General features: G+C 39.6%; 1 protein-coding gene across 1 annotated transcript in view; it reads left to right on the top strand.

Annotated features, from left to right (window-relative positions):
• Nucleotides 1-24,574, top strand: part of Adam7 (ADAM metallopeptidase domain 7) — a 44,946-nt gene extending 20,372 nt beyond the window's left edge. Inside the window, exons 8-24 of the mRNA XM_041676598.1 lie at nucleotides 910-963; nucleotides 3,538-3,609; nucleotides 4,398-4,567; nucleotides 7,231-7,315; nucleotides 9,038-9,168; nucleotides 10,776-10,950; nucleotides 12,329-12,418; nucleotides 13,578-13,773; nucleotides 14,149-14,251; nucleotides 15,155-15,341; nucleotides 17,028-17,108; nucleotides 17,723-17,801; nucleotides 18,258-18,363; nucleotides 18,728-18,827; nucleotides 21,717-21,779; nucleotides 23,438-23,494; nucleotides 24,530-24,574. Coding sequence (XP_041532532.1) covers nucleotides 910-963; nucleotides 3,538-3,609; nucleotides 4,398-4,567; nucleotides 7,231-7,315; nucleotides 9,038-9,168; nucleotides 10,776-10,950; nucleotides 12,329-12,418; nucleotides 13,578-13,773; nucleotides 14,149-14,251; nucleotides 15,155-15,341; nucleotides 17,028-17,108; nucleotides 17,723-17,801; nucleotides 18,258-18,363; nucleotides 18,728-18,827; nucleotides 21,717-21,779; nucleotides 23,438-23,494; nucleotides 24,530-24,574 — 1,794 coding nt within the window. The remainder of the gene's footprint in view (nucleotides 1-909; nucleotides 964-3,537; nucleotides 3,610-4,397; nucleotides 4,568-7,230; nucleotides 7,316-9,037; nucleotides 9,169-10,775; nucleotides 10,951-12,328; nucleotides 12,419-13,577; nucleotides 13,774-14,148; nucleotides 14,252-15,154; nucleotides 15,342-17,027; nucleotides 17,109-17,722; nucleotides 17,802-18,257; nucleotides 18,364-18,727; nucleotides 18,828-21,716; nucleotides 21,780-23,437; nucleotides 23,495-24,529) is intronic.
• Nucleotides 24,575-25,913: the final 1,339 nt, after the last annotated feature.

Raw genomic sequence — 25,913 nt, 5'->3', positions numbered from 1 at the left:
TGATAACAAACTCACCTCTTACATCAGACTCTATGTTATAATAAAAAGACAACCAAGGATATTAACAAGTTTAGTTTCTGGTGGGATGATGGTAAGGTGCTCAATGCTTTTAGGCTTCTTCACAGTCAGACGTTGTCTTCTTGACTCTCACCTAGATGTTAGCTGGTAGGCTTGCTTTCCTTCTCATGCTCAGGGTCTAGGTAGTGGGGGCCTAGAACATTATATACTTCACAGGTATTTCTTTGTTGAGTACCTCATTGGATATATAATAACATAGTTCAGCAAAGAATGACTTAGTCAAACCATGAAGCAAAGCCCTGGACACTGCTCAGAAAATGCACTTGCTCCATAGAACTAAAAACTCAGAATTTCCTACTGTTTGTGTTTCCTATAAAGGAAAGGTCTATAATTAGCAGTGCTTGTAAGTGTCCTTTGGAGCTGAGAACAGCACACAGTGAAAAGGGGTAAGAAGCACTGAGGAGAAATATGGGCATTCTTCATTATTTCTCAGTTACAAATACATGGATGCAGGCATATACTTTATGGTTGCATATAGAGATATAAGTACACAAATATATGGGCTAGTGGCACATGGGCTTAGTTACAAACTGTTTTGAAAACAAGAAACCTAAAATATAAAAATACTTAATTTGTAATAATTTACAACTCTTATTTTGAGCTGGAAGACTAAACAAAAAAGGCAAAGGGGTTGATTATGGAATGTTACTGAAGAATTATTAAAATCTAGTGTGTAGGTCCAGGGGCTTTAATAAGAAAAGTTCATAGACATATTAGATACACTCATTTGCTTTACCTTCAAAAAGTAGTATTAAGATTCCTTATCATGAGAAGTTGTTGCTTTCTAGTGAACTGGTGGTAGGTTTCATATAACTTTTTGTCTGTTTTCAGGGCTTCCACAAAGAAAAATTTATTGAGCTGTTCATTGTTGTTGACGACTATGTGGTGAGTTCTCTGAGTGACAGCAGACTCTTTATTTATCTATAAAACCAAGCTGTGGTTCTCGTTTAGAGAGGAGGAAATTCCACTAAATTCCCTTCTGGAATCACGTGTCTGCTTTCACTTCCTCAAAACATAGGTATTATAAGAAATTTTGAGTCTCTTTATTGCCTTGCAGATTAACCTAAACTAGAACCCCCCTTCCTACTGTGACTAATAGAAGTTTTGAGCAATTTATAAAAACTTGAAAACAGATCAGCAATCTAGACTTGAACTAAACAGAAGACATTGAAAACTTTCAGATGCTAAAAATTAAGGAGAAAAAAAAATCTTCATCAGAATGGGGAGAAAACTTCAAAGGTGGTGTACCTGTATTTGGAACATATGGGAAGACATAATTAAGGATGTGAACATTCTAATAAAGGAGGGATTAATTCTTCTCAGTGGTATCTCTAGCCAAGAGGTCAACCCTATCACTGAAGATCTCCCCAAGGACTCCAGAAGATAGAGAGCATTTCTTGCCAGCCTGTAGACATGGCAAGGAAAATAGCAACCATGGGAGGGCAGATCCCAGGTCTGTGCCTTGCACAGATGCTCCACAACAGCATCTGGTGTTCGGCTGCTGATATGCTAAGCAAAATTTTCAACAGAAACTGTTTGGAGAAAGCATGAACAGAAATTTCCCAACAAAGCCACTTCAGTACCCCTAGATAAAATGGACCTCTTGAGGTCAACCAGTGTAATAGGAGGTGGGTCAGTTGTCCAAGATCTGTCAATCAGCCAATGATACTTCATTTACACCATATAATAGATGTGTAGATAAAGTCATTGAAAATATGAAAAATGGATAGAGCAAAATAAATAGGATAGTAAAAGAGAGACTGCATAAAGGATGGGCTTTCTGGAAAAACTACTTTAGAATCTGTAAGGGGGAAAAGTGTATATTTTCAAGTGAATTAAATGGAGATTAAACACAAGTGAAGAGAGAGTGTGTGAAGCAGAGGACGAATCGAGCTTACAGAGCACAAGGAAGAGTACAGCTGTAAAAGAGGTAATGGACATGAACACCGGATGAACAGGCAGGGGAGAGAGCATGCAGGTTGCCTGATGTCAGATAGTATCTGATAAACAATCATTAAGAGTTTCCAAGAAATAGAAATGTTAAATCAGATAGCAATGTATGAAAATTTAAAACTGTGAAGACAAAGGGAGGGGTATACGGTTTTCAGATAAGTTGAAGCAAAGAGATACATTAACTCTGTGAAATTTATATGGCATGTACTATAAGCAATAGGAGATTGTGTATGTTTCAAGAATAATACATTTAAAACATCAGGGAAAATACCATCCTCAAATCTGGCACAAAGTGTTTGGCAGTGACAAGGTTTGGGATCATTTAAAATACAGTTGGTACCACTGATGTAAGAACTTCAAGGAGAAAGAAGAACACACTTGTCTAACCATCAGGCAACACCAAACACTGAATAAATGGTTGGGACTAAAGGCACAAGGCTCCTACCCATCATTCCCCTCTACTCTCCTTGGGTTGTCTCAGACTCTTTCTACAGTGTATTTTAGGCAACCCATCCCACCTGACTATTAGAAATCACGTTTACCCCTAGAATTTAAGCATAGTGTGGGAGCAAAGGAAACAGCGGTGAGCGGGTAAATGGTAGTAGAAGTGAAGACGTAAAGAAATGCCTTGAAAGGAAGCTGGTCAGCAAACTGCATCCAAGATTCCCAGAAAGATGAAGAACAGCTGCTCGATAGAGTTAAGAGGAAGACACATGTGGACCAAGAGAAGAATTTCAGAGACTTCCAGCAGGATTCAGGAAAGGCATCCTTGGCTCTGATTTTTAGCAGGAAAGGAAACTGACCGTGTGTGCTCGCACAGAAAATCCTCCTCTATTGTTCAATACATTTCATTAATAACTAGTGAAAAAAATACGGTTATAAGAACAGAATCAAAGTCAGAGCAGTTAAATCAACTTGGCCTCATAAACCTTGTCCTGGAGAAAAGCAATGGTCAGGTTCCTGTCCCTCTCTGGTACACAATTCAATGTGAGTTCTGTCTTGACTGTGTGATTTTTGTGATTTTTTTTTTTTTTACATTCAGATTCTCAGGGGCCAGGGGGAGTAAACTTACTGATGCTTGCAATGCATTGGCTGTTGTGTAACTTTAATAGTTGTGGCTTGGGAATAAAAATGGGCTCTAAAGAATACTAAGCAGCTGCTTTTTAAAAAATCAACAAATATAATGAAATAGAATCGGAAAAGATGTCCAAATTCAAAAGAAGACCTTAAAGTGCTAAGCCAAAGCACTTCTCCAGGAACTGCTATGTTATTTTATTTAAAAATCTATTACGTCTTCATAATTTGTTCATTTTTTAGTTCACTGGAAAGAGAACTATTTTCTATTGTCCTAGAGGCTGCATTTTTTACTTTTTTCTTTTCTTTCTTCCTTCCTTTCTTTTGTTCTTTCTTTCTTTTTTTTTTTACACTACCTCAATAGTAACTGAATTATTTTTCTGGGCTTTTCTAAATATTGGTAAGTAACAAGTACTGTATTTGTGTTTACAGTACCACAGAAATAACAAACCCCAAAACAAGCTAAGGAAACGAATTTGGGGAATGGTCAATTTTGTCAACATGGTAAGTTTTGCTATAACTTGAATCAATCTGAAAATATAAATGCAACGGACTTTTTATGCTAGATCTCTGAAAAGACTGTAGTAATAACCTTGACATCGAGCCAGCATAAACCACAGGCCCACTAGGTCAACTAGTTAGTAAAAATTGCTTCAAAACAGTCAGCAACAAACCACAGCACTGAAGTTTGGGTTTACTAAGTAAATTACGCTTGTTATTTAAATTAATCCTAGAAATTGCTCACTGATGCAGACTGGCGAGATGCCTCCGTGGATAAAGAAAGGTGCTTGACACAAACCATGAAGTTGGAATACTAAAGTCATATGCAACGTGCCTAATTTTTTAGCTCTTTCCCACAGCATTAGACCCTCCCTGTCTTCTGTTTGTTTCATTTTTTCAGTGCTTTGTAATTCCTGGATAATTCTGGGTAATTCCTGTTGAGCCAGCAGGATTCTTCCCCTCATAGTTCATAGCCTTCTAATGTGCTCGTGAAAGCCTATGATTGTTCCTATCATTTTCATTCTTAACATTTCTATCTCTATACTTAAAGTATTTTCAAACATTTTTATCATAGTTTATCATAGTTTCTTTATTGAAATTTATGGAAATTCACCCAGTATTCTATATAATAATCTTCACTGAAGTTCAGTATATCAATTTAAACAAGAGCTGTGCTATTTAAAATGTACATAACAAGTTGAAATTGTTTTTTTTAATAAAAGGGAATACAGATAATAATGAAAGAAACTTCTAAAAATTTGGCTTTGCAAAAATTATTCCTCTTTGAACAGATTTATAAAACCTTGAACATTCATGTGGCATTGGCTGGCCTTGAGATATGGTCATCTGGAGACAAGATAGAAATCACATCAAATATAGAAACTACCTTACTGCATTTTTCAACTTGGCAAGAAACAGTTCTCAAAAGAAGGAAGGATTTTGATCATGTGATTTTACTGAGGTATGTAATTATTCTATTTTCCTTCACATATTGGGGCAATTATTCTTATTTAAAAAGAAAACAGGGCTCAGGAGATGGCTTGGTGGGTCAGAGGACAAACTATAAAAAATATGAGAACCTGAATTTGAACCCAAGCCACCATCTAAGAAGTTAGGTGTAGCCATTCACTTTTTTAGCTCTTGTGACCCCAGCACCATGAGTCAGGTAGAGACAGGAGAAGCATGGTAGCTTGCTGTCCACCAACCCTCACTCCAGGCTCAGTGGAAGACCTGTCTAGAGAAAGCAAAGCCATAGCCTGATAGTGCTGAACACTTGATACCCACTTTTGTTCTCTCACGCTCACACATGGGCGTACATATGTGTACACACATGTGCAAATAAACCACACACACTCAAACACACAAAAAGAAAAAAATAGAATAGGACAAATAAATAATGCATAATAACACAAAATTATTTATTTGGGGGGATTTTTATTATATAAGAAAAGTATTAATTATGAGTATAGAAAAATAGAATATTTAAAATAAGTAGAATATTTTGTAATAATTTTTTCTAATACTAGTTAAGACTGTAAAGAAAAAATATATTCTTATGTAGAGTTGAAAATGTGCCAAAGCAAGGATAAGTTGGAGTCCCTTGGCAATTTCCTATCACCATTCAAAGCCAGCTTCTCTCTAATATTCCACTAAATCTGGCTTTCTGGACTATCTCATCTGATAAGCTGATCTTGCTATAGCTTCAATATACACACAAGTTTGAGAGGATCTACTTAATTATTAATTCCTCTGCTCAATATATGTAGCATTATACTTAGCCTAGAGGAAAATGATGAATACAGGAATGAAATTCATAGGCTCTATAATAATAAGCACCTTTGCTATCTTAATCAATATCACACTCTGGGAGAGCTACCTGAGAGCAATAGTAGCTTCCAGCTTGTCACTGATGCTGCCAAAGTCACCCACTCTACCTACCTGTTTCTCTGCCTATAATGCCAATATCTCCAGAGTCCTCAAATCTAGTCTGCGGAGCCTCTCTCCAGGGTTAACTAGAGGAGGGCTTTCAGGCCGAGTTCAGAAGCAAACAGTTCTAAAGACTGTCATGAGATGTCCAGTCCAGTCATCTAGTAGATTGATGAGAGTGAGCCAGACATCAGCTCTCATCTGATGGACCCAAAGTGTGTACCTTGGGTATAGACACTCATAGATGGTCATGACCAAAAATAATAGGGGATGAAGCACAGTAAAACATCATCATAAACTTCAGGGTGGGCAGGTTGGGGCCCCTATTCGTACATTAATGTTTAAATATGTATTTATTATTTATGGTGTGTGTGTGTGTGTGTGTGTGTGTGTGTGTGTGTGTGTGTGACAGTACATTTGTGGAGGTCACAGGACAATTTTCAAGAATCAGTGGATCCTGGATATTGAACTCAGGGAGTCAGGCTTAGAGGCTAGAGCCATTACCTACTGACTTAATCTCAAACCATGTGTGAATTTTTAGAACACATAAAATTATCTAAATAGGTGTAATGGATAAGAATATTTTATTAAAATAATTTTGCTTATTTCACAGGTAACTTTTCAGATCACTAAGTTATTTGAAACAGGGCCTTAAAGTGGACTGATCACTCTTCACCTGGACATTGTATCTGGGACTTCTTATACACTGAGCTATAGAATATTTCCCACCTATAGTCACATAGATATAGAAAAAAAGACAATGCATGTGACACTGTAAATGTTTATGTTTAAATTCAGATGACTTTGAGAGAAGTCAGCCTCTGGCCTGTCCTTCACATTTCCCATGTTCTTCCAAGGTCTCCAAAGATTGGCAAGCCCAGAATACTGTGTTCCTCTAGAAGCACAGCCAGACATTGACACATTGAACACAGGGATAGAAAGAGGGTGCATCTTCTTAATTAAAACAATAAAAGGCAGAAACCAGGTCCTTCATCTCACCTTTGTTCTTGTATTTGAATTTCCTGATTGTCTAAGTGTTGTCTTCCTGGTCGTGATGGCTCTGTTTACAAAGGCCCCAATCTAAGCACTGCTCTCAAGTCAAGTGAAAATTAGATCCCTACAATGTAGACATCTATCACTTTAGAGATTATGGGAATGGCCTTATTTTTATACAATGGGGCATTTAAATGTTGGATTAGACCTATCATTGCCCCTTTGTGTTTCTATAATTGATAAATGACTTTAAATGTTATCAACTATAATCAAATAATTATGATTCTGAGAGCATCCACTATAACATATTTCCCTCCCAAACATTTTAAGTTTAATTGATTAGCTTGTTGTGGTTTTTTTGTTTGTTTGTTTGTTTTGTTATTTAAATTGTTTTATTCAGAGTTGAGTACAAGGTATACAGGAATCGAGAAAAATGAGATTCTTCCTCTTTCATTTTGTTTTCCTAGAAAACATTACATTTTTTTTCCAATTTCATCCTAAGACCTCCTTTAGTTCTTTTGGTGTCTCTAGGTTTAACTGAGTCTTGTATCAACTCAGGTCATCCATGGTGCCCATTAACTTCAGAAATGAGAAGACTGTTTGAGCAAAGGGTGACCCCTATGGTGGTTCACTGCAGTTTGAATTTGGTGTTAATGAAACTGTTCAGTCAGATTAAAAATAAGTATTTCTGCATCTTGTTTACAGTGGGAAATGGCTCTACACACCTATGCAAGGAATTGCTTACCCAAGAGGAATGTGCCAAGCCTTGCATTCCTGCAGCATTGTTAAGGTGGGTCTAAAATATTTCTAACATTGTACCATTTACCCAAATATTTGAGTGAATTTTTTATATCTATCTGAAACACATTGAAACGCTATGTGTGATTTGTATTTGACCTCTGTTTTCCAAGGTATGTCATGAAGAGACCTATCTTCCCTTTAGTAAGTGAGAATAACAAATGTGTCTTATGAAAAACTATAGGGGAAGAATGAAGGTAAAACACAGTTCAAAGCTCAGAAATACAGGTATGAAAACCACCACAGGGTATTCTGTAACTGTAAAACTCTTCCATGTATTAAACGTAACTACTTATAAGGACAAGTAAGGTCCATGACACTTAGGGTAATTTAATCATCGGAATTGCTTTTAAACTGAAATAAAAAAATACAAAGGTCACTTAATTTGTCATATCAAGACAAGCTTGAAAATCATGTTCAGCAAGTAGAGGACCTATGAGCTATTGTCTCTCCTTGCCTGTGCGACCTTTATCCAAGGCTCAAAGCTTCCAGGAAATGGTGCCCATGTACTCTGTTAGAGACATGGTTGAAAACGTGAAGGTTTGTATTTATTACCTTATCTGTATTTATCTCTCCAGCTTATTCTTGCTGAGAGCCAAGCTTAAAATAACTAGTATTTATTCAAATAATCTCACCCACTGGTTATTTTATAATCACTTTCATGAGATAAGTTCTGCCTACGAACTCAATTTACCCCAAATGAAGCTATTACTTTTTCAATTATCTTATTTTAGTCAAACAAAGAAACCTTTGAAACTTCATATGAGCAAAGATGAAATGAACAAATTAAAGGTGACCTAACTTTATCAAAACTGGATAGCCTATGCCTCTTTGAATTTTTTTATGAATATATAGGTTAGAGCATGAACAGGTCTATGAGGCCAGGCAATAATCATTTCTGCCTTGGATTTTAATTTCTGACTCCCAGAGGTTTCTCATGACAGAAACTACCTTTACAGGATTATATAGATTTGTTGTTCAATACAGATCAAGACAGATCAAAAACAAGAACATCAAACCTCTCAGTTGAAGCCCTGGAATATCTAATACAGAAAAGACACCAACACCACCCATAAAATTGTGTAGGGCATTTGTCTTAAGTTCCCATGGGCTTCAGTAACAAAATACTAGAAACCAAGTAGGCTGTAAGCCATGGAAATATATTTCGCACAATTCTGAAATCTGAGAAGTCCAAGGCAAGGATCTAATCCATTTGTAACTGGCAAGGGTCCACCTCATGGCTGAAGGTTAACACCTTCTCATCATGTCTCCCAAGGTAAAGTAGAGACAGATGTTTCTCCAGAGCCTGTTTGATTAGGGCATTATTACCATAGTTGAGGAACTTGTCGTCTTCGCCTTAGACACTGCAGTCCTTCGAGCTTAAGGTTTCAGAACGTAAGTTTGGGAAGGACAGGGCAGTCGGGCATAGTAACATTGGTTAACAATTTTAGCTGTTTGGAAAACTGAGTCTCTGCCAACACATAGGAGTGGGCTGTGCATCAAAAAGTTCAAGTTAGAAATATGTAGAAGGTCATTTGCCCAATTTCCATTATAAATTATAGTTATGGACCACCCCTTCCCAAATCCATACTGACTAACTAAGATTTAGAAATTGAGCCTTTCAGACACTAGTTTAAACTGATACCCATGTACTACTTTGGGGTCTCTTACAGACATCTCTTACTGCTGTGTGTGTGTGTTTTTTTTAAATCAGGATCTTCTACCAGATGTAAATATAATCGGGAACAGAATGGCGCATCAGCTGGGGCATAGCCTGGGCATGCAACATGATGAGTTTCCATGTACCTGTCCTGTGGGGAAATGTGTGATGGGCGGTAGTGGAAGGTGAGCCTCTGATAACGCACATAATAAATTTACCTTATATATATTTTTGAAAAAAATTATATAATATGTTCTGATCACACTTTCCCTTCCCCAAATCCCAACTTCTCCCACTTCTTCCCCACCCACCCAACTCTATCCCCCCTCTTTAAAAGATAAACAGGCAAAAAAAATACCCAAATAAAACAGACTAACAAAACAAAGCAAAAATGTAAGAAATACAAATAGAAACAAACCAAAATCCCCAAGCCCTTAAAAACACAAAATTTAAGATCATAATATAAAAACAAAAGAACAGTAAAACAAATGTTCAAGCAAAACCATATGAGGCAACAAGATTCTACAAAGCTACAATTTAGTTTGTTTTCTGTTGATCACGCTGGGCAGGGTACCCTTAATTATCCTTAAGTACCCTTTGAGTGAGACTCCTTTGGAAAAAACTCATTTTTTTTTTGCAAGTAGCTGTCAATAAGAGATTGCATTACAATATACAATGGGTGACTTACCTTGTTGTCATCTTTGGATTCCTTTGAGCAGAGGACCTAGGTTTAGCAGCATCCACATTGGGAAGCTCACCACCACCTGTAACTCCAGCTCCAGGAATCTGATTCCCTCTTGTGGCCTCAGTGGGTAGCTGTACCCACACCTGCACATTAACACACACAAATACATATAATTTTAAACCAAATAAGTATTTTCAAAATGATGAAAAATAGTTAAAGCTCAAAATTCAGTGGCTGTCACAGAGTAGAACTGTGATATGTAGTATCTGATATCAAACTAATAATATTATCAAGGTCATAGCAACCCTATTTAATGGCCTCAAGTCTGTAAAAGGCCTTCTGTATTCAATCACTGAAGGTAATAAAAACAAATAAAGAAGGAGTGAAGTGTTGTTTAAAGAGGGGCATTTAGAAGTCATGAGGATATTTCTAATATTAATAAGCAGTTTATTTGCACAAGTATAATAGAGAACTACTCCAACCCAGGCACTGTGTTAACTTACGGTTATTTTTAAGGAAATGAACTTGATGCCCTCCTTGACTTGGTGGAGAAGTTTGTGATCTTTCAGAGATGGTGAATCAGATTTGTATTCTTATGTGGTTGTATTACAAGGGGCACATTAGAGGCTGGAGATATAGCTCAGCCTTTAAGACTACTTACTGCTATTACAGAGGATTGGGGTTCAATTGCCACAATCTATATGAAGACTTGTAATCATCTTTAGCTCTAGTTTCAGGGGATCCAACACCCCCCTTTCTAACCTCTGCAGGTACTAAGCAGATAGTCATAGATATACATACTCTCATAACATAAAAAAATGTGCTTTTTTAAAAATAAGAGGGGCACATTAGAGGTAAATAGGAAGCAGAAGCACAGACAATCAAGTAACTGTTGGCATCAGGAAGGGTTTGTCAGAAGACACATAACCCAAGTTTTTCACTGAAATGGCATTTCATAGTTGTGTTTTTGGGGCACAACTAGTGAGTCATAAGGAGCTGTGACATGCTCTGCTCTTGTAGTTAGCATTTGTATTTCTTTCCCAATCCCTCATTAATTTTTCACAGCTTCCTTCATGTGATAAACTTTCATTTTTACCTTGTCTCTAGCATCCCTGCAATAAAATTCAGTAAATGCAGCCAAACCCAATACCAGCAATATCTGAATGATCAGAAGCTGGCATGCATATTCAACAATCCACTGCCTGCTGATTTTATTGAGTATCCATTTTGCGGGAACAAGAAGGTAGACGAAGGAGAAGAGTGTGACTGTGGATCAGTTCAGGTATTTGCAAATGATGTCCTCTTTAACAAGGTTGGGGTTCAGCTGGAATTTCAGCAGACAATGTTCTCAGTGATGCCTTAGGAAGCTGTTCCTCTTGTCCACTTGGAGCCCGGCTGTTGAGGCAGCCTCATTTCCAGCTTCTGAGGAAATCTCAAGTCATATGTGATGACCTTGCTGGAGACCAGCAGCACTGCATTTGTCTAGCTTACATGTTAACTGCCTTGTCTTGTGGGAAGTATCCTTAAGCAGGATCCTGCAGGCACACATAGTAGGTGGTAGTCATTCTGTAACATGGCCTAGTCAGTCAAGCTTTACTTAGAGCTTTGGGAAGCTTGTCTATAGCTGGACAGTTGTAATTATAGAAAAGTCTCTTTTAGTAGAAAGACAAAAGGCCTCCAAATTTTTCAATATTTATTGAAGTCTAGATCATCTAGAAAAGCCTTAGGGGCAAATTTTCAGGTAATTCTTAGTATGCTTTTAGAAGCTATTTCTTCTAGAAACTCACCCAATAAATGTGTGTCCTCCACTACTTTTGCCTCAAATGAACAAGGCAGTGTAACCCTTTGGAGATGTGCTAAAATATGAAGCTAGTAGTCCTCCAGTGTAGCTTCGGTTTACGGTCCCACCAATCTGTTGGGACTGCACTCTGAAGACAACGTTTTCTATGTTAGCTCTAGACACCGCCCAGTTCAAAGTGCTGTAACAGGACAGCAACCAAGAAACACTATAATGAGGGTGGGGCTGACCCAGAGAACTTGAAAACTGTTTTTCAATGTCTCAGATGCAACAAGAAAAAGTTGCTGGCTTTGGACAGGGATCCATTTGCCCCGTGCATGTTTTGGAATAACCCAGAGCTCTGTTTTAATGTTTGGAGGCCTTAACTGATCAGACGTAGACAGACAACTGCCTCAGAAGTTTCAATTTTGTTCAAGAAGACAGGACACCTAAGTGTGGCTATTTTATTGTTATAATATAATAATGCATTGAACGAGAGAGAGAGAGAGAGAGAGAGAGAGAGAGAGAGAGAGAGAGTTCAGGTTGAAATCCATGGCATCTCAAGCCAGAGGAAAGATCTTTAGACACTATATTATCTCACACCAGACTTTAGCATCTGGAAACAACAGCAGCTCGGAGGTCACTGTCTTTGGACTCTTCCCACCAATGAGAGTTCATAAACTGGGAATTACTGAGGGAACATGAGAGAAGGCAGCAAAGTGGAATCCCCAAGGCAAGCTGCACCAATAATCTGATTCACATCCCTAAGCCAAGGGCCCTGCATTTCTCTGGAGCTCTTGAAGGGGTGCAAGTAATTAGATCGTCAAATAGGAACCAACACACGAACCCATTTGTGACGATGTCTCCATTTTCCTCTTACCAGGAATGCACCAACCCTTGCTGTGACGCACGCAAATGTGTCCTGAAGGCGGGATTCACTTGTGTGGAAGGAGAGTGCTGCAAATCATGTCAGGTGAGACCCTTGGCTCCCGAGGACTACTGTGTTCTCAGTTCAGGTGTGTGGAATAACAAAGCGCTATCTGACCCTGGCTGGCCCTGCAGTTATAATTACAGAATGCAGTGTCCCTTCTGAACACCCAGGAGCATTTAATCTGAAATAGTGTGATATCTGAACAGACAATGCTCTGTTCCGGGTTATAGAGAAGATGGTTAGCATCTTGGTGTTTTTAGGAGTCAAATCACGTGACCAACACTATCCTTACCCATGTGTGGATCAGTGTCAGTCTAAACTCAAGTGGGACGGAAATTGATATCCTGACAAAAGTTCATCTAAAGGAGAGCAGAGTATACATAGACACTAGATGCCCAGGGATAGAATTTAAAAAAAAAAATAGCCAGAAATTCAGATCACTCCAAGGAATTTTCTTACACTTATTTGACTCCACTGAATAACAATTGTAAGCTCACGAAGGAAATAATCGTTTTATGCATCTTCAACTCTTCCTAGGAATCCCACACATTTAAGAGAATACCTTTGTGCATGTCCCTGAACAATGAGAGGCAGGGTATTGTTACAGTTTATGTGGTGGAATATTATCTGTTGGTGACAGAGATTCTGTGTTATGCACTAGATGGGTAGGAATTCATTGGAGTGATATTCCAGAGCTAGGAATGCAGAAAATAGGAGGTAAGTTAAAACATCTGCCCATTTGACCAGTTTTGACCATGTCAGCTCTGCCTAAGGCTAGGCTTTTGTAATACCAAATTTAAAAACCATCATCGTGGATTGGAGAATTGGCTCAGTAGTTAAAAGCTCAGACTGTTTTTGCAGAGGACCCAGGTTAGGCTCCCAGTACCCACATAGCAGATGTAACTCTAGATCCAGGGATCTGGTGCTCTCTTCTGGCCTCTGTGGGCGCCAGGCATAAATTCATGCAGGCAAAACACTCAGACACTGAAAATAATTAAAGCTTTTAAAAATACCTCACTATCTTCTCATTCTTAAAGCCACACAAAAACCATGATCTCTACAGATGATCATAATCCTTCGCATCAAGAAGGAAGCTGTGATCCTGTCTCTCACAGACCAATTAAGTGTGTCAGCTTGCTACCTGTACTCAGTTTCGCCAACTCACACAACAAAGATGCCAATGCCTGTTTCTCTTCAACAGATTAAGAAAGAAGGGACCGTATGTAGGCCAGCGAAAAATGAATGTGACTTTCCTGAAATGTGTACTGGCCACTCCCCTGAGTGTCCTAAGGACCAGTTCCAGGTCAACGGGTTTCCTTGCAAGAATGGCAAAGGCTACTGCTTTATGGGGCAGTGTCCTACTCCGGATGACCAGTGCTCAGAGTTGTTTGGTGATGGTGAGAGACAGTCATGGGGATAAATGATCAAGACAATAGTCGGTATTTCTGTTACTATCTAAGAATTTGGGATATAATTGGAGATAATATAATTTGTGATATAGTTTCAAGGCCTCATCTAACACATCGCTGGCTGCAACCTCTCTTGCTGATTTTACTTCCCAAGCAACTGATTGGCTCTGCATCAGAGCTGCTCTGCACCTGTCCCTCCTACGCATTTCTCTGTTCCCACTTTGAAACCTTTTATATTTCTCAATAATTTATTGACTTCTTTTCACCGTACCATTCTGTGGCATGATTTGGCAAGCTTAACTGCTTTAACAATTCTCAGTGTTCATTTTATTTTTCTTCTCACTGTGTAATTTTGAACCCCAGGAGCACAAGAGAGTCATGGTCTTTGCTACAAGATAAATAAAAAAGGAAACAGATTTGGATACTGCAAGAAAAAGGGAAACACATTTGCTCCCTGTGATGAGAAGTAAGTGCCCCATGGAAGCAGATGTCCAGGAAAGTGAATTGAGAGCTCATAAAGACTCCATTTTGAAAGCTGTTATTCTGATTTTGCTGAGAATTAGAAGGAGCATGGAAAGCCCAGACCCTTGGCGTCATTAGTCGAATTTGCCGAGTTTACTAGTTGAGGTCCTGGAATAGAAAGACTAAAGAAGGGGTAAGATGGGTAGAAAGAAAGGGAGGAAACGAATGCTACCAAACCAGGGAAAACAGGAATGGAAACAATGTGATAAAGGGGGTAAATAAAAGAGTGAAGGAAAACAGGGAAGGCCTCTAAAGAAATTGGAAGTAAGACTGATCTCCATGAGTTAAACTCCCTTCCAGGTTCGTAGGCTGCAGTTCTGTGTGGCCTTTCATGTGTGGCAAAATAGGGACTGGACTGAAAGGAACAATCCCAGAATCCTCCGGTCAAGCTCCCATGGCTTCTATATACTCCATGCAGAAACGGAGTGCGCCTCACTTCCCTCTCAGCCACTCACTTCCAGTGGCGAACCTTCTGTGCAGTGGGTGCTGAAGAAACACGGCCCCCAGGCTTGCTAGAATTTGTTAATATCAAGAGAGGAAGAACAGCTCTTAGTGTTCCCATTAAAGTTATGCTAATCAAAGCCACTAACAAATATCCTTTGTGAGTGTTAATGAATATTGCGTTTTAAGAACTTAAAATTCTTTCAGTGATTATTTCGCACACTATCTATTCAGGTCAGTTCTTAGAGTTCGGGCTTTAAATGTCTGAGAACTTTTTCGGTTTACCACAGTCCTGGAAACTGCCAACCAATGGGGTTTGGAGGAAAGCGGCTGGGCTGGTTGTCTCATCTCTGAAACGTTGGTTCCTGGTTCTGAGTCTGAGAACATTCTACTTCTTTTCCTCCAGAGATCTCAAATGTGGAAAGCTCTTCTGTGCTGGAGGGCAGCGCTCGTCGCTCCTCGGAGAGAGTAAAGTGTATAGCCTGACTAATCAGAAGCAGAATGTGACCATCAAATGCAAGACCATGTTTTTAAACCACAATTCTAGAGACATGGGCCTGGTTAATACTGGAACGAAATGTGGGGACGGAATGGTAAGAGGACAGCGGCTCGCCAACATCATGGCTTCTGGGATTGACTCCTGATGGGTTTCTATGTGGGGAAACAGGGGGAAACAATGGCCACGTTTCCTGTTACTTATTGAAGGAGAGGGTAGTGATAAGATGGTAATATTATTCTTGCTTAATTGCCGTTATCCTAAATTATATGTAATTGGTATAAGTATGCTTAATTAGTATCTTAAAATAGGCATCTAATGAAATTATGCATGGCTTCTACTCCAGTTAATGTTACTGACGCCAGCAAGCACTCTGCCTTTTATCCCTTCCACCATGTTGATAGACTACGTACTAGGGTTTCGTAATTAGGCCTGCTTCCCGCAGCCTACAGACCAGTGTACTTGATTATGTCCTACACAGAGCCTGGCCACAGAAATGCTTTCCTGGGGCTGTGGAGACAGGGGCATACTGGATCTACAGGAAGAGAGCTGGCTACTCGCGGAATATTGGGCCTACTTGGATTTCAGCTTGACTTGCTACAGTTAATTTTAACAAAGAGAAAACAAGGAAGACTTTTTACTCTATATTCCAGATTTTAGTAATTATTATGGCCCACACTTAATTATTATGCATATCTGTTGGGTACAGTATAATCTTTCAGCACATATGTAGAATGAGTAATAACCAAATCTGAGTAATTAGGATAGACACCTCTTTAACAGCTGACCATTTCCTCATGTTGTGAACATCCAAAACCCTCTCTTCTAACTATGTTAAAACATACAATGAGATATTATTAATTACAAACATTCTGCCATACGATCCACTAGAAATTACTATTCCTGGTTAATTGAATATTTAAACATATTATCTTGAGTCTCCCTTTTCCTTTTCCTGGCCTCCCCACCAGCCTTTGGAAACCGCAGTCTAGTTCTCTACTTCTTAAGATCATTGTTCTTAGCTTTCGTGTGTGATTGAGAATTCCTGAACTGTCTCAGGTGTGAAATTCCCAACCTGTGTCTGACGTACCTCACGTAATCTGCCTCCCACACTTACTCAAGATGCCACGATGACGTGCTTTTATTCATTCTGCAGCTAAGCTATACTCCGTGACATGTTTGCACATTTTTATGTCCGTGTATTGATGGACACTGAGGTTGAGTCACTATCTTCTTTAGCATGAATAATTCTTCAAAAAGCATGAGAGTCCAGAAAAGAGTTTTTTAGAAATAAATTCCTGCATAAACACAACACGAGGCTCTTTGGTTCCCATCTTCTTGTTTAGAATACAGCACTAACAGGACAAAAAAGGATGAGGCACAAGGGAAGAGGAGGAAGAGAAGAATGGTGAGAGATTGGAGAGTAAAGGAAGAAGAAAGGAGATCAGATGAAGAGAGAGGGAGGGAGAGAGAAAGAGGTGTTATTCTATCCATTCGTATAGGGGAACTGAAACTGTCTTTGGGGTTATCTTTGGTTTGACTAAACACCCAAAGTTGGTAAACCAAAGCAAGACATTCCTCAGTATTATATCAAGTCTACTTGTGATTCCCCTTAGGGAGATTGACATGGGTGTCACAAGAGTGAAAGCAATCTCCCTAGTGCTGCATCCAACATGCAACTAAGCCACATAAGAAGGAAAGCAGAATTCCTTCTGTCAGTGTGTAAAATCACGTGTCCCGTAAGTTGCGCCTCTGTAATTCACGCCGATTGCTTCCCCTCTAGGTCTGCAGTTACGGCGAATGCGTACAGATGGAAAAGACCTACAATACCAGCAGCTGCCCCTCCCAGTGTGAGGAAAACGCTGTAAGATTCCATTGCCTCTTAAAGTAGTGTCTCAGCATCCTTTTTTCCCCCTTACCTTAGCCCTCACTCTTGAGCCTGTATGAAAGTAAGCTTATTCTTTTGAAGAGCTATATATTTTCTTTACATTTTATGTATAATCAATAAAATCAGTGCAAAGACCCAACCTGGATATTATTGAATTACCATTGTTAAAGGGAAATAATTTATTATCTATATTGATAATTTAGAAACCTACTTTTGTGTATACATATAAAGCTTAAGTATGAAGTTTAAACTTTAATTTTTCCTAATGTCACTTACAGTTAAGTTACACTAGTATCAACCTCAGCCCAAAGGTTTTGTAAAAACACACACATTCTAAATTGGTTTTTAGCTCAACACTGCTCAATGCTAATGGTTTATATCTGGGTGAAACATCATCCTGAAACCCAGCTATCACTTAAAATTTATTAAGATATATATCAGATACTCCTTCAAGTACTAGAAATCTATAGTTATGGATAAATGGATGGATTGGCCTGATGCAAAACTAACATTAGCAGAAATGAGCTGCAAAGCAGGCTTTTCTCAGTCATTCGATAACAGTAGCAATACATGATTGGCTGCTCTTCCAGGTGCTTGACCGTGAACACGAGTGCCACTGTGAGGATGGAGCAATAATTGCAGACTGGGGAGAAACTTTAAACCTTACTAGTAAGGACTATAACTCTCATGTATGTTCAAAGTCTTCTGCCATGAAGGTTTTGTCTCATCTGCCGTGTGTTTGCTGTTTCCAAGAGGGTTTTTATGGTCCTGCCTTCCTATTTTGCATGTTTGGAGACTCAAACTAAATTTACTACATTTGCTTTTTAGAATTAATATATCTTCCAGACAACTGTCACTTATGACTTCTGAAACCCAAACTGCAATGGGCTTTTTCTAGCGTTGGTTAATAACTATCAAGCAAACGTTTTCTTGCTGACTATGGCTTTCTTTAAGCATGCTGGAATCTTGGGGTGGATTGTTAATTGTGAATAGAGACTATAATAATTTGTGTCATGTTAGAGGACAGGGAGCTAAAGCCCTTTGGGGAAGAAGTGAGATTGTAAGTTCTACTGTCCTCAAGTGGACGGCCCGCTGAAGTTCGGTTTACTTGTTTTTATGTTGTAGGTGTCTCTATCATGGTCGTTGTGCTCGTCATGGTCATCATTGGGGTTGGACTTGTCATATTACTAGTCCGCTACCAGAAATGCATCAAGATAAAGCCAGTTCAAAAGTATGTCTACATATTCTGCGTGAAAGGAGGCTATCACTAAATACATGCTAACTCTGTGGCCACAGAACATATCAGTGTGGGGTGATCTGAGTCTACTACTGAAAACCAGATAAGAATGCCAAATCAAACTTTTACCTGTCTGTTCATCTCCAAATGTTTATCCTCTTGGTTTCCAAACTTCTTTACAAGCTGAAAACCTGTTTAGCTCTTTCATACAATACAAATATTGGTTTCTCTCTGAGCTGCAGTTGAGTGGTTACAAGGTACAAGCTACACATCACTTAAAAATATCCTGTGTGGTATAATTAGAATCTCGTGTCTTTTCCAACAGCCTGAGTCAGTGTTCCGTGTTCCCTCTTCACAGCTCTCCTAGAGAAATGCTGGGAGTGGAGAATAAAGGATACTTTCCCGATGAGAACCCTACAAGGAGGGACCCAGTCCTGACAGATATCCACCCCCTACAAGTGAGATACTTTTATTTGTGACAGCTAACGAACTGTCACATGTGTGTTCATATATTTTTTATTATTGTAGTGTTGTATTTATTATTACTATTATTAATCTATATACATATGGATATATGTGTATACCTGCCTGCCTGGTTATATGTATGTGTGTGTATATGTCTATCTATCTGCCTGTCTGTCTGCCTGTCATATGTCTGTGTAGACAGAGATCAGAGGACAACTTTATGGAGCCAGTTCTTACCTTCCACCTTTAAGTAGGTTTTGGGGATTAAAGTTAAGGCTCTAGGCTTATGTAAGATTTGAAAGATGAGCCATCTTCCCAGCTCTGTCTCTCTGGCAAGTATGTATTTTCAATGTGGAACTTACCCTAAGCTAAGCAAAGTGGGAGCTGCTTAGAGGCATGCTATACAAGGGAAGATTTCACTGTTTAAGTGGGGGCAGGGAGGACAGCAGAATCAAACAGATATCATACAATAACCAAGACTTATTTCAGAGCAGAAAGGACTTACTAAATTAAATATCACCTTGTGTACTAGTGGAAAGTTTACATTTGTAAACCATATTCTAGGGTATAAAACAAACTGAATTAAATTCAGGAAAAGTTAGACCACATACAAACTGTATTCTCAAAAAAATATTGTATTAGTAATAAAAAACAAAAAGAGACCAGAAAAATATCTCAAATGGAATTTTAGTAAGAAACCCTAAAAAAAAAAAAAAAAAAACTCCCCCATTAAATGAAAAACAGCCCAGGCTAGCCTCAAACTCAAGGCTGTCCTCCTTTCTCAGGCTCCTGAGTGCTGGAATTATACAATGTGCCACCATCACATCTTGCCAGGCATTCTGTTTTAATCTAAGTAATCGATGCCATTCTTGACAAGTTTATCCTAACAAAATGGTAAAATGCCTGTTAGGACCCAAGACTTGAGCAAAGGATGGAGAGCCTCCAATTGTTTCTGTTATCAGTCAGCTGATTCTAGGCATACTGCCAATAAAAATAGAAGGAGAAATCTTTTTTAAAGAGGCTTTTGTTTTATGAGTGTGTTTTGCCTGCAGGAATGTATATGCGCTGTGTCTGTGCTGGTGCCTCATAGGTCAGAAGAAGGCATTAATTTCCCTTAGACAGGGGTTACATGCAGTTGTGGGTGACCACGTGGTTGCTAGGAGCCACACACAGGCCCTCCACAAGAGCAGCAAATGTGTCTAACCACCGAGTCTCTGTTCAGTCTGTGTTACCAGTGTTATAAAATTCAGGACTTTGAGGGTTTTGCTGCAAGTCTGATGGTACAGTTCTAGGTATTTTGAAGCATTTGCCCAGATGATTTGCTTCCCAAAATTCTAGGCTTTTCCTAATATTTGCAGAATATCTGCTCCCCACCCTCATGATGCTCAGAGGCCATGGTGGTCGGGGAGGGAGCAAAACAAACAAACAAAAAAAAAAAACACGTCTGAACTCCACTGGAATATTTAGGCTAGAATAATTCATCTTAATCTTACTATATGAGAGTTTATCATATTCTTTATCAATTTGTGCCTTTTACTATGTCATACTTAATGTTGAGATGGTTAAGTACAAATCTTAATTGTTTTTATACACAGAAAGTACTGTGTGATGGTTTTCTAAAGGTACATGGAGAATTTTCTGGCATGAAATATATGATGGTAGTATCCATCTTATCTAGTTGCCCCAGGGTTAAATGAAAAAGTCGATGTACTTGTGTCTGGTGGACATTTAGCACTTACGATATGCTAATTATCTACTAAGTCTTACGTGCTTTGCAGTTGCTTTCCTAATTACAGTTTCCTTAAATAACTGTGTATAAATTAGGTGCATTTCATGAGCTGAGAGCCAAGTTGAAATTCTCTAAACCAGAGGATGATGGCGGGGCAACTGTCAGAGAAGCCAACCCAGGGTTTAAGCAGAGCTGAGACATACTTGTTACTTGTCAGGGCTGCAAGTTTAAGTTGGGTACAGTTGTGTATGCCTGTAATCTCATCACTTGTGAGACCGAGGCAGGAGAATCTAGAGTTCAAGATCAGCCTTAGCTTAATAACAAAACAAGGCAATATTACTAACACCTTAGCGGCGTTATGGCATTTTAGGTTAAACAGAATGCTCTGAGAAGTTTGTTGATTGTCACAATGATTCAGCTTCATGTTGATGATATACGCACTATGTACAGTTTTATGGACTTTACAGGAATCTGTAGGCTCTTAAAATATTTTTTGACATATTAACTCCCTACGGAAGGCCAATCTTCATCAAAATTGTACGAAGAAGACATCTATGTACACATACATACATAATACAAGCATGCATACATACATATATGTACATGCACACAAACACACACACACACACACACACACACACACACACAAATGATGCCTGGCTTTTTCTCTTTGGAAGGGAATGCCTTCCTAGGTCTTGCTTCTGCTGGTCCATATTTTCCCATTGTTTCACTGTTTTCTGAGGAGTTAACAGAAAGTAAATTAAAGAGGGGCACCTCAGTCGTGTACATGTTCATAGGCAGTTTGGGAGCACCCAAAGAACTTCCAGGTTCATAACAATGTAAGTGGCTGTGGCCTTTCTCAATGCCACCAGGACTTTTGAGATCTGGAGACTAGTAGACCCTTCCAGGGCTACTCACGCCACAGCATACTAGGAAGATCTCACCTTCTGCCTCCCATAGGTGTTCTTTACAGAACAGGTCTTAGATATGCTCATATGTTAGACAGCAGTTTACGGAAGATTGCTGTTTCTACAACTCTTCTTATTTGTGCATTTCCTGGATCTGTGTCTCAGGAAACTCATTTTGTGGTCTTGGAAAGAGTGGTCCTTTCTCGAGGAGTACTCGCTGGTTAATAGCATCTTTTCATCAACAGAGTGCTGCAGAGACATTGGAGAGCCTTCCGTCCAGCTTCTCAAGCCCTCACTACATCACACTGGTACGTCCCTTCCCTTGATGGGATGTGCCCATTCGTGTCCATTCATCTCCTTGTTGTCACTTAACTGTCGTTAGCTCCTTGAAAAGACCCAGTAACAGCACCCAGATCTTGGGTTGTAATATAAATATGACTAACTGACTCTAATACACAATGTTCTTAGCCTGGTGGGGCTGAGCAGAAGAGAAGGAAATGAGCCTGCACTCCCAGGGATGCACTTTGTTTAAGACATTCGTAATTGGTCTTAAGTTCTTGTTGATTATCTGTCATTTAAAAAAAAACCATTTCTTTTAGTTAGAATATATAGTTACAGGCTTCAGGATGGCATTTTTCACACAGACTTTGTTTGGTCTTCCTTCTCTGCTTCTCGCCCTCATCCCCCCACTTCTATTGTGCTTCTTCACCCCTTTCTTCTTTTGTACCATATGTATTCTGTTACCAATTCCTCCCACCTCTCTCTTTAAGCCCACTTTTTGCATCTCAAACCCTCATTCTAGTTTTGTGATCAATAGCCACAACCAAATGCAAAGTTAATATCCACAGTCCACATAGGAAAGACACACGAGATATATTTGTCCTTCCGAATCTGGGTTAATTCACTTACTGGAGTAATTTCCAGATCCAACTGCCTTCCTGCCAATACAGTTCCATTGTGTATCTGGATATGTTCCTCTTACTTCATTTATCTGCTGAAGGACATGTAGACTTGTTTTACTTTCTTACTGCGAATAGTACAACATTACAATGGATGTCTGAGAACCTCCCTGGTAGGGTTTGGAGTCCTTTGGGTTTGTGTCCAAAAGTGTTCTAGCTGGTATGAGTCACTGTAATTACTGAGTTTACTTTTATTATTTAAATTCTGTTTTTAATTGAATGCCTTATTTATCACCCCAATTCTGGTCCCAGTTTTGAGGGGAGAAGCACAGTGATAGTTTTCACTGAGGCCCTAATTAGCTCCAGGGTTCTGGACTTTCAGTTTGCCAAGATGGTGAAAATAAAAACTTATTATAGATTCTCCAGTATGACCTGGGTCCTTGCGCATCTTCAAAGTTTCACAGGAAGGTACCTCACATTTGAAGCTAGGAGATGTATGTACATCAGGATTTTCAATCCTGTAGCTTCAAATCAGCTGTTCTCCCTAAGTGGATGAGCAAGAGGCCGTCTGTGGTCAGAGCACTTCTGTCTGGGGTTCTTCAGTATCACAGAAAGGATCTCGTATTTGTGTCTAGCAGAAGCTGTTCATGCGGCTTTCCAACTGTATTCCCTGCAGAACCTGTGTGGTCCGTATCAAAGATGGCGCTAGTGGGTTTCAGGAGACATGCTTGAATAGTCTCTTATATAACATATTCTTAGAGATTCACACTTTACCAGAGCTGCATGGCTTCTCATGAGACCTTATCTAAGCAGAAATTCCTCAGCCTCCCCCCTTCCAGTAATGATTCATGAACTACCTTAAATGTATTTTCTCTGTTTATGGAACAAAAAGCAGTGTGTCCTGTGTCTGTGCTCATGAGTATGCATGAGTATGTGTGTGCTGTTAGCAAGAAGTACTCTTCCCTGGGGGCGGCGGGCGGGGGAGGGTTAAGTGCATGTGTGCATATATGTATCCTGCTCACAATAGCTGGTTCAGTTCCTGATAGAGCATATGTTATGTGTTATAGAAATCTATCAGCAAGGACTCAAGAGGTATTGCAGATCCCAAGCAAAGTGATGACGTGGTAGGTTCCTGTGGCATTGAGTGCATCCCTATTTAAATATTCAAGTGCACGCATTCTTCTGTATCCCTTACCTACCCATTCACTAACTAGAGCTATCGTCTGCACTTACCGCATGACAGGATGGTTGAAACTGTGTTCACAGACACTCGGAACTTTCTATGGAGTACACTATAATGCCTATTTAAGCTTTGTGGAAGGAGCAAGCTAGAATTTAACAGTGTCAGACTCACAAGATGTTCCAGAAATAACAAAAATGAGAATTTTCTCTCAGAGTGTATTGGCTATCCCCACAAGCTAGGGTTCCTTGATATACTTTAGAGGGCATGATGGTCTGGTTACCATGGCAAGGAAACACTGTTTACTAAACTGCTCCATTACTAAAGATTTTTCTTACCAAGTCAACCCATGACTTGTGGGTGAGGGGCACTGTCCCATGTGAATCATTATATCTATATTGGAAACAATTATTTAAAAATAAGTTTTGATAAAGAAACAAAATGACTATTTCTAGTCTGTATTTTTGAACTTCTGCCTTTTCTCTTTCACCGTCTTTCTGTTGTGATTGGTCCATTCATTTTAGAGCACATGTCACGATGACTACTATCTCACTATCTCAGGGGTGTGAATAAAAGCAGATCAATAGGCCAGTGAGAGAGTCCAAAAGGGGCAAGCCTGACCACCTGAGTTCCATCTCAGGACCCCATGGAAAAAGGAGAACGTCAGCCAGCTCCCTAAAGTTGTCCTCTGATCGCCATAGCTATACTGTGGTGCTCTCTCTCTCTCTCTCTCTCTCTCTCTCTCTCTCTCTGTCTCTCTCACCCTCTTCCCCTCCCCCTACATCTCTCCCTCTCCCTTTTCCCCTCTCCCTCTCCCCCCCTCTCCCTCTTTCACACACACACACACACACACACACACACACACACACACGTAAATAATTTTAAATTAGCAAAACAGAATCCATGAAGGAGGGACTGAAATACATGTTTATAGATTTTACAGAAAACAACTCATTCTTAACCATCTGCTTCTGTTCAGAACTTGAAACTGGATATCCAGAACGGCTGCGCAAGCCTGGGATGAAGAGCCTCCATGCAGCTCGCCCCAGCCTTGATGTCTTGCTAAACAGATCTTGGCTGTTTTTCCAAATAGTCTTTAACTGGCTAGAAAATTCTCAGGAGAAACAGTTCCTTTAATATTTAGCCACACGAGCACAGACTGTAAGCTCCAGATTAATTGTGTATGAATTTTCCAATGGGCTTTAATTGAATGTCCAAATAGGAAGTCTCTCTCCTCTAGTAATCTCCTACATGATGTTAGTCTTGTTGCTTTTCTAAGAACTAAATTGGACAATGATCATTTCATAGCCTCACACAGAAGGAACAAACAAGGCTAGTGATGGAATGGTTACTTTGTTAAGGTCATAAGAGCAATTACTTTCAGGCCAGGAGTATGGTCCAGGCCTGTGATCCCCAGAGGTTGTGTCAGGATGATCTCAGGTTCAGGGTCTATGGGGTCGCAAAGAGAGATCAGGTCAAGACTGGGAGACTTGATGAGAATTCTTTAACAAAAGCATAACATTTGAAAATGGACTAGGGACATTGGGAATGAGCTCAGTGGTATTGCATGGTGGGACACACCCTAGATTCAACCCCCAGAACAAAAACCAAACCAAAACAAACCAAAACAAAACAAAACCCCAGAAAGATCAAAACAAACAGAGTGCCTATATTGATTTTCAAGATACATCATTGAAATCTGGTTTGAATTAGATTGTCTCCCGTAGACATGTCAGGGAGGTGAGTGCAGGATAGTAACTTACACCAGTAGACTAAAAGTGCAGAGAACTACAGAACGTCCTCATTGATTCCAGAATAGCCAGAAAGCACAGGGCTGCTAGAAACTCTGGTTTCCTAGGTCCACCTTTCTAGAGTTCTGTAAGCAGCTCTGTAGATGTCAGGGCCTTTTAAAGTTCCCTCCACCTTCTTATGTGCCTGCTAGACCCCAGAAGCCTCAGGATACCTGGATGAGTGCTCAGTGTTCAATTCCCATCCTGCGGATCTCTGCAGGCCTGTGAGTTTGTTGCCTTGTGTGGGGTTCTTTGCTTATACAGAATCTGTGGGTGGGAGCACTCTTGCTCTCACAGTGTCTGTTTTCTTGTTTGGGACCGCTAAACCTGCTGAAGCTATTGCTATTTTTCCCTTGTACTGAAATAAAGATCTTAAACGCTGAACGAAATGTTTGTGATTCAATGAGATAAAAGCAAGAGAAGAACAGAGTGTACTGTCCTTGGCGGTATTTCTGTGGCTGCGCCCTTGCAATTTATCCTCTTGGAAGCATCCCTGAGAGCCCTGGTGACTCAGCATATCACACACATCAGTTTCCTACTGCATCTCATCAATGAATTTAACCAAAGTTGCTT

The sequence above is a fragment of the Microtus oregoni genome, unplaced genomic scaffold, assembly GCF_018167655.1.
Source record: "Microtus oregoni isolate MIOR12 unplaced genomic scaffold, Mior012 000001F_ref0000356, whole genome shotgun sequence".
Classification (NCBI taxonomy): domain Eukaryota; kingdom Metazoa; phylum Chordata; class Mammalia; order Rodentia; family Cricetidae; genus Microtus; species Microtus oregoni.
The sequence above is the reverse complement of the archived record's forward strand: the minus strand, read 5'-3'. Positions and strand labels throughout refer to the sequence as shown.